Genomic DNA, 15,411 nt, shown 5'->3' with positions numbered 1-15,411 from the left:
ATTGCAATTAAAATCCCAGCGGAGTGTTGGCCATATACCCATTGTTATTTGTTGGAAAGGCCCATCTGGTTCACTCATGTCCTTTCAGGGAAGGAAATCTGCCACAGTTTTCTCATCAGGTCTGCATGTGACTCTTAACTGCCCTCTGAAATAGCCATGTGTACCAGTCAGTTCAAGCACAATTGGGAAGAGCAAATAAATGCCAGCCTTGAAAGTGGCTCTCTAACCCCCATGGAAGAACACAGAATACTTGGAGTGCAAGTGGATTGATTGCACAAAGAGACAAAATGAGTTTTCAAAAACAAGTGCAGTATTGCCTGCTCATGATACTCTGATGCAGTCACGGAGTTATGAGCTCCATTTTGAAGTTTGGAAAACATTATTCTTAACCTTTTGACACATGTCAATTAATGCTCAAAGTGACCAACATAGTTTTAAAAATATGTGACAGGCCATCAAAGAATGTGCACTGAATAGATTTCAGAAGTGGGGGAGTGGACAGATTTTTAATTAATAACGGGTGAAAGGGTTCTTGGGGGGTGCAGGAAGGACGATGGAGTTGAGGCTGAGATCAGTTGTGATTGTATTAAATGGTGGAGCAGACCTTAGGGGCTGAATGATCTTCTGCTGTCTCTAGTTCTTATCTTACGGAACCAACAGCTGGTGGTTTTCAAATTGAAAACAACATGTAGAAACGCACTTTCTTAATTGTTTCAGATAACTCTCCTCCTGTGAGCAGCACTCGCTCTATAATGATTTCATAAAACGCACAGTCCCAAATAACTAGCACTGACTTATTGCAGCAGTAAAGGTTTTCTCTTTCATAATTGCAGTTTGTAAACCTGACGCAGTAATCTGAGATTTCTTTTATTTCCATGATTTCAGGAGTTTACGCTTGGATTGGAATCAACTTTGTCCTGGGACGATTTGACCACATCAGCAATGGTAAAACTTTGCATCTGTGCTTTGTAAAGAGTGGGATCCACCTGATATGTTTTAACACCTTCCTAACTGGGGTCTGTTTCACATGTACGTGAAACAATGCTGTTGTGGCTGTAACGTCACAATTAATAATTTAATCTTTGACTGACCTTTTGAACAATAGGATGCAGTGACTCATCTGACAATGGGGATGACGTTTTCGCAGAATAGGGCTGGACCCATTGCTGAGCATGTTTGATGCATGGGTATCTGTGCCAGTTTATACAGCCAGCACCAACAATGTGTCTATTACCATTTTATATTTGTTGTTTGAGAGATAAAGAACAGCCAGAGCAAGGAGAGCTTCTCCCTTGGTGCCCTTTCAAAAGCTGCTCCAGAATCGTTTACTTCAGCCTGAGAGAACAGACATGATTTCTCTTGAAGATCTTTTTGAAAATGGCTCTTTGGACCATGTAGTACCCCTCGAGTACTGCACTTGGAGTGTTGCCCGTGGTCCTGGACCTGAGTCTATGGAGCAGGACTTGAGTGCACCACCTTCTGGTTGAGAGGCAGTGCAGTGTGCTGGTCTTTATCGTGGTGTTAGCCTGCTGGCTGCAAGAAAACTGCTCCTGCAATTCACTGGAGATCTGGGTATAATCCAGCCGTTGGTTTTCGAATTGGACAGTGGATGCCAAGTTTGTAAAGAGGTGTAAACAGCAAATGTATGCAACTAACGTGTTTTCCTCTGATGAATTTGCACAGGTGAGGACTCGGTTGTGGAAGTCAAGGTTCCTGGTACGGAGACTCAGGCAGCTGTTGTCCGGAAGAGGACAACTGGTGTCCTGGACATGGGAGGGGTATCTACTCAGATAGCCTATGAAGTTCCCAAAACTGTAAGCTTTGCCTCTTCACAGCAGGTTATTATCTGTCCTTCTTTTTTTGGTTTGTCTTTGATTTTGAGCTTTATCCTTTATAATCCATGTTCTGTAACATTTAGCCTGGTCATTGGGTCCCTTGCATGGGAGTTCCTGAGTGTCGATTTCATGCAGTAAGTTCCTGCTCTCTGGAAACTGACATGCCCTCGCTCCTTGTTGTCTTTTGTTGCCTGCGCTCTCATCCTTGAAGTGAGCGCTTTGCCGTCTCGAAGTTAATTGATCCCTCTGATGCAATGTCCTTTTGCAGTAGCTGATTTGTTTTCAATGTACTCAGCAGCAGAAAGCCTTCCTTGAGACAGTATCAATGATGAATGAGTTTTTGATGAGAAGCCCTTTCCAGCTGATCCCAGTAAACTGTCAGGAAGGGAGCTGGCTGCAGCTCAGGGGCTGGAAGTGGAGAATGGAATGGAAACGTTAACATGAGCCTGTGTCTGTGGGTGGGTGGGTGGGTGTGTGCGTGCGTGCACATATGTGTGTTTGAAAGCAGTGTGGAAGACAGAGGCCAAACATGACGGGTTGTCAAGCGTGAAGCTGCCGAGTGAGCCAAACTTGAACATTACAAGGCCCCACGGAGCCATCCAAGCTGAGAGTGTATCAGCCCACTGGGTGTGAATGGGAGGCATTGAGTTCCCATTCTGCTGCTTGAAGTGGGGCAGCACAGTGGGCTTCAGCTTCAAGCAGGGAGCCAGAGTGAGGCATGAACCAGCACTTGTGCATGCAAAAAAAAATGTTTCCCAGTGATGCAATAATCCCTGACATGGTTCATAATCCTGAAGCATTCCCTGTCTCAACTCACGCAGGAAGAATGATTGCTTGAGCAATCCACCAGGGAGGAAGTTGACTCATTGAGCTGGCATCTGCTCTTTCTGAAGTCGAGTTTCAAGTTTAGCATCAGGAATGTCAATTAACTTCTCTTCAAAATTGCTTGACTCTGCGATGAATGTTCTGTCCTTTTTGTCCGACTGTAACCCATCCACTCGTTGAAACAGATTCTCTCACGTTCCTTTATCAGTTCTTTTCAGATGGTGGAGGTTGTGAGAAATGCAAGGCCACTTTGTGGAATCTCTCTTCATGAGCTAACCCATGAGACCCAGTTGCTCTCTGCAAACTCACAAGTGGAAGGAAAAATCGTTCACTGATGAATAAGAGAGGCCAGTGGCTTTTGTTTAAGCGAACTTGGAATAGTCTCTGTTGGAAGCTCTGTTTTCAAACCATGCGAAGCCCCCTGCCCAAATGCTGTGGGCCTGATACGTTCTTTAATCCCCTTGGAAGTGACTTATAAAGCAGGCACACTTTTTAATGCCCAAATTGGCTGCATAAGGGAACAAAGACATAGCACCATGAGCTGTAAACCTAGAGCGTTCTCTCAAGGGCTGTAATCCCTACAGTGTCGGAGGCTGAAGGGTGACCTTATAGAGGTTTATAAAATCATGAGGGGCATGGATAGGGTAAATAGACAAAGTCTTTTCCCTGGGGTCGGGGAGTCCAGAACCAGATGGTATAGGTTCAGGGTGAGAGGGGAATGACATTAAAGAGACCTAAGGGGCAACTTTTTCACGCAGAGGGTGGTACGTGTATGGAATGAGCTGCCAGAGGATGTGGTGGAGGTTGGTACAGTTGCAACATTTAAGAGGCATCTGGATGGGTATATGAATAGGAAGGGTTTGGAGGGATGTGGGCTGGGTGCTGGCAGGTGGGAATCGATTGGGTTGGGATATCTGGTCAGCATGGACAGGTTGGACCGAAGGGTCTGTTTCCTTGCTGTACATCTCTATGACTGTAAGTCTATGTCATGTATGGATTGAGTGGTGAAGAAGGTGTCTAGCACACTTGCTTTCATTGCTCAAACCTTTGAGTATGAGAGCTGGAATGTTGTACAGGGCATTGGTGAGACCTGTTCTGGACTACAGTCAGTTCTGATATAACATGATCGTTCTGTTGTTGTGCAATCTCGCATTATCAGAAAATCGTACAATTGCCATACCATTTAAACTAATGGGGCTGGGATGGTGTTACAACCAGTAAACGTCAGGAAGGTTTGCATTCTCCAAGTAAGTCTAAATTCTTCAATCGCATTAGAGCCAATTCACGCTGAAGAAACACGTATTATAGCAGAACCATCTGTATTGTGTCCAATTCTGTTATCGGAAGATATTAGTAAGCTGGGTAGAGTTCAGAAGAGATTTCCCAGGATATTGTCAGAATTGGAGGATTAGAGTTATTTGGAGAAGCTGGGATTTTTCTTCGCTGGAACATTGGAGATTGAGAGTTGACCTTGTAGGGGTTTATAATATAATTATGGGTATCGGAAAGGTCAGTGTGGATGTGGGTACAGTTAGAACATTTAAAAGACATTGAGGTAAGTCCGTGAATTGGAAATGTTTGGAGTGATATGGGGCAGGTGCAGGCAAGTGGGACTAGCTTAGTTTGGGATTATGGTTGGCTTAGGCTGGTTGAACCGAAATGTCTGTTTCTGTGCTTTATGCCTTTGTCATTAAGTTTTTCAATTAATCCCTTTTCTTCATTTAATGGAATGTCATCCTCAAATGTCCTGTCAGTTTTGAAGACTTGCTGGGTTTGTGGATTAATTGCCCTGTCAGCCTATCTCAGAACGTTAGGGCTCATGACGAGAAGTGCAAGGACCTTGTTAATGACAATATGCTTGTAACGGCAGATGACAGACAACCATTCTGGGTGCAGAAGCAGCAAGTTAAAACTGTTCCATCTCTGGGATTTAAAATTCCTTGTCTTCCTTGTCTCCCACTTGGTCCAATCTTTCATTCTCTTCCCCTCACAGACTTGACACCCTATTTCCTCCTCCTTTGTTCCTTTCTGAATCTTTAAATGTCGTTGCTGACAGAGATAAACTGTAGTGTCCATCATGCCACTATTGGTGCACATTCCTAGCAGGTTATATATGCAGGATATTTGCACTGGAGGCTTCAGGAAGAAAAAAATTATGATGTTGCTACAGGATCTTGCTCAAGTGAAATTTGTCTCATTTTCATTACCTCAAATGAAATTCATCAGAGTTTTAATTCGTCCTTGAACATTTTATCTGCTGTGTAATTCCTCCTGCTCCAGGAAAGAGCTGCTTGGCTGAATTCCTGCTTAAAACCTGTCGCCTGCTGTTTGCTGATTGAATGTTGTGTTTGTGCTGTAACTGTCCTGAACACAGCTTGTGATGGACAGCAGATCTTGGAAGCTTTATCAATGAACTTGGTTCCTTTTGTGCAGGAAGAGTTGGCCAAGAACCTGCTGGCAGAGTTCAACCTGGGCTGTGATGCCCATCACACGGAGCACATATACCGTGTCTATGTCACCACCTTCCTGGGCTTCGGTGGGAACGCTGCTAGAAAGCGCTATGAGGAGCACATTGTCCACAAGATCACGCTGACCAACAGGTACTTGAGCCACATGTGGGCAAGGTTTGACTTTTCATTTGAAACGACTGAGAATCGCCTCCCATTTTCCAGCATGGAAATAGGCCAGTCACTTCTCCAGACCTGTGCTCCATTTTCCACCAGGCTTCCTTCCAGCTGAACCCATTCTCATCCTGTGAAGAGAGAATAAAGTTTGGATTTATATAGCATCTTAGTTAAGATCAGGCTACCCTAGTGTGCTTTGCAGCCACATAACCAACAGAATGATAGCACGGCCAGTCGGGCCAAGTGGCCTATTTTTGCACTGCCACTCCTATGCCTGTGTGTCTGAAACACTAGACCATCGTGTGTGATGTGACCCGTACATCAAGTCTTGAGTTTGGATTGTGAGACCGGAGCTCTGGTGTTTAAGGCACTGCTTCGAGACATGGTGAAGAGCTGGAGTCGGCCCTTCCAGCCTGCTGTGACATTCAGGATGATCACGGCTGATCATCCAACTCTGAGCCTTATTCCCACTTCCTCCCAACACCCTTTGATCCCTTTAGCCAGAAGACACACATCAAGCTGCTTCTCAAAAACAGTTCATGTTTTAACCACAACCACTTTCTGTGGCAAAGAATTCCATCGGCTCACCACTCTCAGTGGCCTGCCCTCGTAACCTTAGATTGTGATCCTTGGCTCTGTACTCCCCACACATCAGGAACATCATTCCCGTTCTTATCCTGTCAAGTATAGGCTTCTTCCAAGCCCCAGTGAAGTTTTTTCCCATCTGATCCAGTCTGTCTTCATTCCTCAGTCCTGCCATCGCAAGAAGCAATCCTTTATTCTGTTCAAACAGTCTTCCTCAGGTAAGGGGACCAAAATTATACACAGTCTCAGTAAGGCCCTGTACAACTGCAGGAAGATGAGAATCCTCTCACTATGAAGGCTAATATACCATTTGATGAAGAGTCACTGGACTCAGAGCTTTAACTCTGCTTTCTTCCCAAGGTTGCTACCAGACTTGCTGAGTTTAGCTAGCAATTCTTTTGTTTCTGTACCATTTTCTTTCTGCTGCGTGCTGAGTTTTAGTCACTCGAATACAAGGACACCCATGTCTCCTTGCACCTCCCCTTTCCCAATCCATTGACACTCAGGTAAGAGTCCATTTTTCTGTCATCGCTACCCAAGCAGATAAGCTCACATTTATCCACATTAAAGGGCAGCACAGTGGCTCAGTGGTTAGCACTGCTGCCTCATAGCGCCAAAGTCCCAGCTTCGGATTCCAGCCTTGGGTGACTGTGCAAACTCCACACAGGCATTCTCCCCGTGTCTGCGTGGGTTTCCTCCGGATGCTCCGGTTTCCTCCCACAGTCCAAAGATGTGCAGGTTAGGGTGGATTGGCTATGGGAAATTGCTCATAGTGTTAGGTGCATTAGTCAGAGGGAAATGGGTCTGGGTGGGTTACTTTTCGGAGGGTCGGTGTGGACTGGTTGGGCTGAAGGGCCTGTTTCCACACTGTAGGGAATCTAATCTAATCTAAACTGGGTGTGCCATGCAGTTGCCCACTCCCTGATCTTGTGAGAGGGCCACCTTGTTGTTTGTCACCCAGTTTGGTGATCTCCGTTTTGACAGCAAGTCTGAGAAGAGGGTAAGTGAGGGGGGCATGATTTCACTGGTACAGCTGGTGTGACTCATTACATATTGGATTACAAACCAAGCACTGGCCCATGCGAGTATCCCATGAAATGAGGGTTCAGAAAGAGCTGGAAGCTTTGGCCGAGCTGACGGCAAAGATACAATCATGAGAGGGTTAGAAAGTCACGTGTCGTGTCTCTCCTGCAGGTTACTGGGCCAGAAGACTGGCCTGACAGAAGAAATCCCATACCTGGATCCCTGTTTGCCAGCTGACAGCAAGGATGAAATTCATCAAGGCGGACGCACTCTGTATTTGCGAGGACTGGGAGATTTTGATTGGTGTCGGCAAATCATTCGTCCATTCTTAAACAAAACCAATGAGACTTCAACATCGCTCAATGGGGTGTACCAGCCTCCGGTAGACTATTTGAACAGTGAATTTTACGGTTTCTCCGAATTCTATTACTGCACTGAAGATGTCTTGCGCATGGGTGGTGACTACGATGTTGCTAAATTCACTAAGGCTGCTAAGGTACTGAGCTGTATCTTGTTTTACAAATGTGAGCTCTGTGGTTTATTGCTCAGTCAGAGAGTGCTGGGGACATTGGCCAGAGTGGTGTGCAGTGTGATCGCACTGATTCGATCCCCACACTGGCTGTAGTAGCTCATGGAGGGTTGTGTCGAAGCCTTCACTCCTGCTTGATGTGGAGCAAAGGGTGATGCCTGTCACCCCCCTCATGAACTGTCCCCCAATCGTCATGTATCTGTCTTGAATGGGCCACGTTGTGAGCCGATTGATGTCCATTGGAAATGCGTCAGACTGTTAACCACCATCCTCTGTGAAGAGTGTTTAACTTGAGCTTTGTGGAGCAGGGCTCAGACCCTTGCTCTGAGTTAAGTTCATCAGGAGCAGCTGGGATAGTACAGGCCCGTGAATAACATCCCCACAGATCTGTTCAGTTCCACACTGACTAGCTCGTGATTTTGGAAGGTTGTGTCCACTGGTCACTTGGGTTCAGTGTCACTCCCAGATGTGAGCTTCCCACTGCCAAGTGAATGTTTTTGTCAAGCAAGTCCAAGACTTTGCCATTGTAATGATCCAGTTCACTGAGATCCACAAACCTTGCACATGTCTGGACAGAATCAAGAAGGTGAGAAGGCATTTGGTGTAGATTAGACTAGATTCCCTACAGTGTGGAAACAGGTCCTTTGGCCCAACCAGTCCACACTGACACCCTCCGAAGAGTAACCCACTCAGACCCATTCCCCCCTGACTAATGCACCTAAGCTACACATCCCTGAACACTATGGGTAATTTAGTATGGTCAACTCGCCCAACATGCACCTTTTTGGATTGTGGGAGGAAACTGGAGCACCTGGAGGAAACCCATGCAGACACAGGGAGAATGTGCAAACTCCACACAGACAGTCACCCGAGGCTGGAATTGAACCCAGGTCTCTGGCGCTGTGAGACTGTAATGCTAACCATTGAGCCACCCGTGCTGCCCCAAAAGGATGTAGGGATGAAGGGTTTAGATGGAGAAACTGTTTTCAGTAGCTGAAGTTCGATAAGTGGAGGGACCATCATATGATTAAAAACTTGATGAAGAGAAAGAATCAGTGAGACTGGGCAGTGCAGTGGGACAAACTGGCTTGCTCTTGGGGAGTCCTGCACAGACAAGATAGACTGAATGGCCTGGACTGTGCTGCACTATATAAGGTTGTGTTGACTCTGCAGGATTATTGTGTAACCAAGTGGGCAGTTCTGAAGGACCGTTTTGAGCGGGGCTTGTACTCCAGGCATGCGGACCTCCACAGACTCAAGTAAGTATATGTCCTCTATGATCATGAAGTGGCTGCATGTCAAACTCATCCAGGGTGGCACTTTTCCTGAGTGCTTACAGACGATCTCCCTTGTGCACAAGCCCCTTACTGTTCCATTTGTCAACTGACACGGCTCCTACCAATTGACTGTTGACTGTCCAACCAAGAGAATGGTGAGCAACCTGACTTGTGGTGGAATGAGACAGGAGGGCAGAATGGTCAATCATCACATCTGTTCTTTACATCAGTCTTCAGCCAGACGATCAAGATGTAATGAATTTGATCATCTCTAGGTTAGGAAGTGCTGTTCCAGGGTTTCAGTTTACCCTTGTTGTCCAATCTCTGCACCAAATGCATTGAGAACGGGAACCAGTTTCACTCTAAACATTTCTGTGGCAGTTTCATAGAACATAGAACATAGAACAATACAGCACAGAACAGGCCCTTCGGCCCACGATGTTGTGCCGAACTTCTAACCTAGATTAAGCACCCATCCATGTACCTATCCAAATGCCGCTTAAAGGTCACCAATGATTCTGACTCTACCACTCCCACGGGCAGCACATTCCATGCCCCCACCACTCTCTGGGTAAAGAACCCATCCCTGACATCTCCCCTATACCTTCCACCCTTCACCTTAAATTTATGTCCCCTTGTAACACTCTGTTGTACCCGGGGAAAAAGTTTCTGACTGTCTACTCTATCTATTCCTCTGATCATCTTATAAACCTCTATCAAGTCACCCCTCATCCTTCGCCGTTCCAACGAGAAAAGGCCGAGAACTCTCAACCTATCCTCGTACGACCTACTCTCCATTTCAGGCAACATCCTGGTAAATCTTCTCTGCACCCTCTCCAAAGCTTCCACATCTTTCCTAAAGTGAGGCGACCAGAACTGCACACAGTACTCCAACTGTGGCCTAACCAAAGTCCTGTACAGCTGCAACATCACTTCACGACTCTTGAATTCAATCCCTCTGCTAATGAACGATAATACTCCATAGTCCTTCTTACAAACTCTATCCACCTGAGTGGCAACCTTCAAAGATCTATGTACATAGACCCCAAGATCCCTCTGTTCCTCCACCTGACTAAGAACCCTACCATTAACCCTGTATTCCGCATTCTTATTTGTTCTTCCAAAATGGACAACCTCACACTTGGCAGGGTTGAACTCCATCTGCCACTCCTTAGCCCAGCTCTGCATCATATCTAAGTCCCTCTGCAGCCGACAACAGCCCTCCTCACTGTCCACAACTCCACCTATCTTCGTATCATCTGCAAATTTACTGACCCAGCCTTCGACTCCCTCATCTAAGTCAATAATAAAAATTACAAACAGCAGAGGACCCAGAACTGATCCCTGCGGAACTCCACTTGTAACTGGGCTCCAGGCTGAATATTTACCATCTACCACCACTCTCTGCCTTCGACCGGTTAGCCAGTTTTCTATCCAATTGGCCAAATTTCCCTCTATCCCATGCCTCCTGACTTTCCGCATAAGCCTACCATGGGGAACCTTATCAAATGCCTTACTAAAATCCATGTACATTGGTTAAATTACTCATGAGACTTCTCTGCCAAGTCTGAAGCTGGTTGACTGTTACTGTTCAGACCGTGATAGTGAGCTGCTTCTGTAGTCCATGTGGTGTGGGTATAACCACAAGTGCTCTGAGGAGGGATTTGCAGGATTTTGGTCCAGTAACAGTCAAGGCATGGTGCTTTTGCTACAATTAGGGATGGTGGGTGACTTGGAGGGATCTTCACATATGGTGGTGTCTCTATACATCTGCCTCCCTGTCCATCTCCCAAATATGAACTTTGTGCTGACAAGTGAATCTTTACACCAATGAGTTCTTAGGCTTTGCCAGTGTAATGATACAGTTCACTGAAATTCACAAAGATTGCCAATGTGTGGACAGTATGCATTAGCTCTGAATGTTCTCTGTAAAGGCTAAGAGGGCATTTGGTGTGGGTGTGAAGGCTTGAGATGGAGAAACAGCTTGCACAGGCTGAAGCCTTGATGAGTGCAGGGAACATCAGATGACGAAAACCTTGATGGAGGAAAGAAAGGGTTGAGGTTATGGACGAGTTGAAGGATAATTGGTGGGTGCTTCTTGTAGATAAAACACACTGTGGCTGGTTGGGCAGGGAAGGAATGATGAAAGTGGCCTGATTTCGACAGGGGGGCCATTCAAAGAAGGTAATGATGTTGAAAATCGTTGGGGTGTGTTGGTTTGTTCGTGTTGGTGATTATCAACATTTGGATGCCTAATTTACTTGGAGGAAGTGAGGACTGCAGAGGCTGGAGATCAGAGTCGAGAGTGTGGTGCTGGAAATGCACAGCACATCAGGCAGCATCTGAGGAGAAGGAAAATTGACGTTTCAGGCAAGAGTCCTTCATCAGGACTGAGGCTTGTGAGCCAAGGGTGTGGAAAGATAAATGAGAGCGGGTTGGGACTGGGGTGGGGGGGGGGAATGGTAGCTAAGAGTGCGACAGATAGACTGAGGTGTGGGTATTGGTGATAGGTTGGAGAGGAGGGTGGAGTGGATAGGTAGGAAGGAAGATGGACAGGTCATGAGGGCAGTGCTGAGATGGAAGGTTGGAACTGGGAGAAGGTCAGGGGGAGGGGAAATGAGGAAACTGGTGAAACTGGTTGAAGGTGGAAGATAAGGTGTTCTTCCTCCAGGCGTTGGGTGGTGAGGGTGTGGCAATGGAGGAGGCCCAGGACCTGCATGTCCTTGGCGGACTGGGAGGGGGAATTGAAGTGTTCAACCATGGGGCAGTGGGGTTGGTTGCTTTCAGAGTGCTTCAGAGAACATTTCCGGGACAACTGCACAAACCAACCCCATCGCCCTATGGCCAAACATTTCAACTCCCCCTTCCACTCTGTCAAGAACATGTAGGTCCTGGGCCTCCTCCATCGCCACACCATGCAATGCCTAGAGGATGAACGCCTCATCTTTTGCCTTGAGACCCTCCAACCACACTGCATCAATGTGGATTTCACCAGTTTCCTTATTTCCACCCCGCCACCCCCCCATCTTATTCTAGTTCCAACCTTCCTACTTGGCACCGCCCTCATGACCTGTTCATCTTCCTTCACATCTAATCCGCTCCACCCTCCTCTCCAACCTATCACCATTACCCCCACCTCTGTCCACCAATTGCACTCTCAGCTACCTCCTGCACCCCCACCCCCTTCCAACCCAGGCCCACCCACCTCTCATGTATCTCTCCACCCCATCGGCTAAAAAGCCTCAGTCCTGATGAAGGGCCCTGGCCCAAAATGTCGATTCTCCAGCTCCTCGGATGCTGCCTGACCTGCTGTGCTTTTCCAGCACCACACACTCAACTCTGCCTAATGTGCTTGCCAGTTGGCCATCAATTCCCTTGCTGCCGTTTTTCTGTTTACCATTGGAGGTAACGAATGAGTTCCAGGTGAAGATGATCCCTTCAGGAATAGTGGAATGTATCTTGGGGCTGTGCGCCCCTTCCATACTTCAGTTAAGTCATGGTTGTTCTTGATTTTGTTGTGATCCCAGTTATGAGCTTTCTGAATGAGCCAGATCTTGTGTGAAACCCAGCTTGCTGGACCATAAGTTTAATTTTTGCAACTTGGTTACCTCAGTGGTTTGTCAATAACTGTTCACGATGTAACAGAAATTTCTCACGGTAGGAGGAGCTTAGCATGAACACCAAAGAGATCCAGTCCTTTTCCCAGCAAGATCCTTGACAAAATCTCATTTCAGTGAAGGATCACTCCTGTTTTCACTACAGCTGATGAGATGGCAAGCATTTCCTCTCAGTGACGTTCTGCATGTACACTAGATGTGATTCCGTTTCCCTGAGACACCCAGGCGAACTCACTGACTGAACCCTCAGAAAAGCTAAGGGCTTTCCCAGCCCCGTTGACTTGACTTGCTCAAACAGCTTGGCACTTCTTTCCAACCCTCTTGCTGTGGAGACTGCCACAAACTCACCTGCCCTTGTGTAGGTGAGGCTCTTGGCTTCTGGACTGAACCTGCATATTGCCCCAGTCACCTGAGTTTCTATAGGCCTCCAAAACTCAGGTCAGCAAGAAGCAGGAACTATTTCACAAGGTCACTTGTTGAGACGCTGATCTGCAGTAACATGACTTTTGTCTTTAGTTCACTGTCTGAAATGGCTTTATGGTTAAAAAAGCAGATCAGATCTTCATGGAGCTGAACACTGAGGTCCCATTTATTGCTAATTCTGTATCCAAGACTCCAAATAAAAATATATCACAACGTTTCACATCAGCTCCGTTTCCCTACCTTTTTCACTTGGCTTGAATTCACCAAATATCAGTCACAGTCTTGAAGGTTTGAGTGAACCCCTTGAATGGATGGGGAGGTCGAGTTGCTGATTTCCACTTGCCTTTGTATGAAGTAGTACAGGAGAAAGTGAGGACTGCAGATGCTGGAGATCAGAGCTGGAAAAGCGCAGTACAGCCTGGCTGACATTCTGAGCTGATGCTTGTGTCCTCCTTCCCTGTGTGAAAATGCTGTTGTTTGCTCTAGGTATCAGTGTTTTAAGTCCGCCTGGATGTATGAGGTTCTGCACAGCGGATTTTCCTTCCCCGTCAACTACACCAACTTGAAAACTGCTCAGCTGGTTTATGACAAGGAGGTTCAGTGGACACTGGGGGCAATTCTCTACAGGACACGGTATTTACCCCTGAGGTGAGACTGATAGCCAATTCGCCCATCTACGTCCTGCCTGTAATAGCTGTGTTTCTATCAAAGCCATGGGTATAATATGATGGCATGTCTTCCCCGTCACAATTCCACACTGAGCTCGGACTGACCTTCCTTTATTGTCGTTCTGATTATCTGCTCTTGCACTAAGGAAGTTAAAAGATGAGAATTGAATCTGTGTAGATTTTAAAGCCAGCCCCTTCTGATGTGATCTGTTTGCACCCCAAGCAGCTCTTGGGGTGCACCCCAGCCTTTTCCCAAATGCCAGGCCTCCAAGTGAAGGTATTGTTTTCCTCCTGGTCTGGTTGGCTGGCCAATCAGCCGTGACCCCAGTGGGGAACCGACCCGCCGCAGAGTCAAAACCCAGTCTTCAGACTTTGAGGATGAAGTCTCATTTAAAACATCCAGTGCTGGCTGAGGACAGAGTGAGCACTCGTGCCATCTTTGGGCTGAGATGTGAATCCAAACAGGCCCTGCTTTCCCCTGTCGGATGGTCACGGCACTGTCTGAAGTTCTTCCCCACTGTCCAGAGTCCTGTTCCTTCAGCAGTGTCAGGATGCAGGAGAATTACCTGAGCGTGACCAACTTGCTGTTTGTGGGCCTTTGTTGTATATGCGAATAGTCGCCATAGTGACTACTCTTCAGAAGTACCTCATTGGCTGCACAGCACTTTGGGCTTGTCCTGAAGTTGGGGAAGTTCTTCCTGTCAGTGCAGGGGCGCTACCATCTTTGAAATTGACAAGCCAGAAGGTCTCTGTCCCCATTTAATTGAGGACCTCTTGCTCAACCCTTCCCAACCAAGACCCTACAAACCGGGAGTGTGACATGGGCCTTTAGACGCTGCAGCAGCCTCTCCCCAAGGCCCTGTCTGCTCCCCTGCTTGATGGTGTTGCACTGGCTGGCATTCTCACGCTATTTGCCTTCATGCCAACAGGGACATTCCACTGGACAACTTCAAAGGGAACCACGCACACTGGAGGGGCTCCTCCTTCGTCAACAACCACTATGTATTTTTTGGCTGTTTCCTGGTTGTCCTCCTGTCCATCCTCCTCTACCTGCTGCGACTGAGGCGGATCCACCGCAGGACGCAACACCATGGGCGGAAAGGGGAAGCCGGCCTCCCTCCGATGCCAGACGTTGCCTGAAAGCTGGTGATCCGGGCCGGGGTGGGGTGGGGGGAATGGGCTGGGCTACCACTTGGAGCGGTGGGGCCAAGTGCAATCTTCGAAAACCAAAACCAGGAAGGGCAGCAAGCAGACGGTGGGTGGTGGAAAAGGAAAGGGGTGCAGGCTGACGTTTGTTCACATCACGAACACCCACCTGAGGTGTTCTTGTTTTGGACACTGCGCATGTGGCAGAAGCATAGGCAAAGCTGATTCTCCAAGCTGCAGTGCAGTACTCGAGTGCTGGGGTTGGAAATTGCATGACCCTGCTCGAGAAAAGCCAGGAAACTCCATCTTCTCATTTCAGAGAAACAACCTCAAAAACCGAAGAGCTGCAGTCATTCACATGGGTGACACGAAGAGCTTTCAGTCCGAATTGTCTGGCAACTCTGGGAGAAAAGCTTGTGAAATTTGAACTGGGTGTTGTCTGAATGACTGCAGGGGCCAAGAGGAAGAGGGTCAATGGGGAGCCGAGTAGAAATGCATTGGGGTACAAGAGCTGCTGGGCTGATTTTGACAATCAGAAACTCCAAATTATATTTATTTACAGCTGCAATAAGTGGAGATGTTATGTTGAAATTGGTGATATGTCTTACAATAAATGTATTTATAAAATGCGTTTTGTCTTTGTCATTGTATATTGTCAGTGCGAAAATTGACTTGTTCAGCTTCTATGGAACTACATGAGTTATAAGGATGATGGTGAATATTCTCTGCATCACCGAAACCACTTAGTTAAACCTCTCGATCCAAACCCATCTCTTTACTCATCTGCTGCTGAATCCCTCAGCCCAGCCTTTACTGCCTGGAGATTCACTTATTCCAGTGCTCTGCTGACTGGCCTTTT

At 47.1% G+C, this 15,411-nt stretch overlaps 1 protein-coding gene across 2 annotated transcripts in view; it reads left to right on the top strand.

The window, feature by feature from the left end:
* Positions 1-15,181, top strand: part of entpd4 (ectonucleoside triphosphate diphosphohydrolase 4) — a 34,521-nt gene extending 19,340 nt beyond the window's left edge. Inside the window, exons 7-13 of one of the 2 annotated variants that reach the window (XM_072553943.1) lie at positions 886-945; positions 1,684-1,814; positions 5,094-5,260; positions 7,064-7,388; positions 8,595-8,680; positions 13,225-13,386; positions 14,336-15,181. In XM_072553943.1, the coding sequence (XP_072410044.1) occupies positions 886-945; positions 1,684-1,814; positions 5,094-5,260; positions 7,064-7,388; positions 8,595-8,680; positions 13,225-13,386; positions 14,336-14,546 (1,142 nt within the window). In that variant the 3' untranslated portion in view covers positions 14,547-15,181. Of the gene's footprint in view, positions 1-885; positions 946-1,683; positions 1,839-5,093; positions 5,261-7,063; positions 7,389-8,594; positions 8,681-13,224; positions 13,387-14,335 lie in introns of both variants that reach the window. The other variant, XM_072553942.1, reaches the window with a different exon arrangement.
* The last annotated feature ends 230 nt before the right edge of the window (positions 15,182-15,411 follow it).

The sequence above is a fragment of the Chiloscyllium punctatum genome, chromosome 35 (genome assembly GCF_047496795.1).
Source record: "Chiloscyllium punctatum isolate Juve2018m chromosome 35, sChiPun1.3, whole genome shotgun sequence".
Taxonomy (NCBI): Eukaryota; Metazoa; Chordata; class Chondrichthyes; order Orectolobiformes; family Hemiscylliidae; genus Chiloscyllium; species Chiloscyllium punctatum.
The sequence above is the reverse complement of the archived record's forward strand: the minus strand, read 5'-3'. Positions and strand labels throughout refer to the sequence as shown.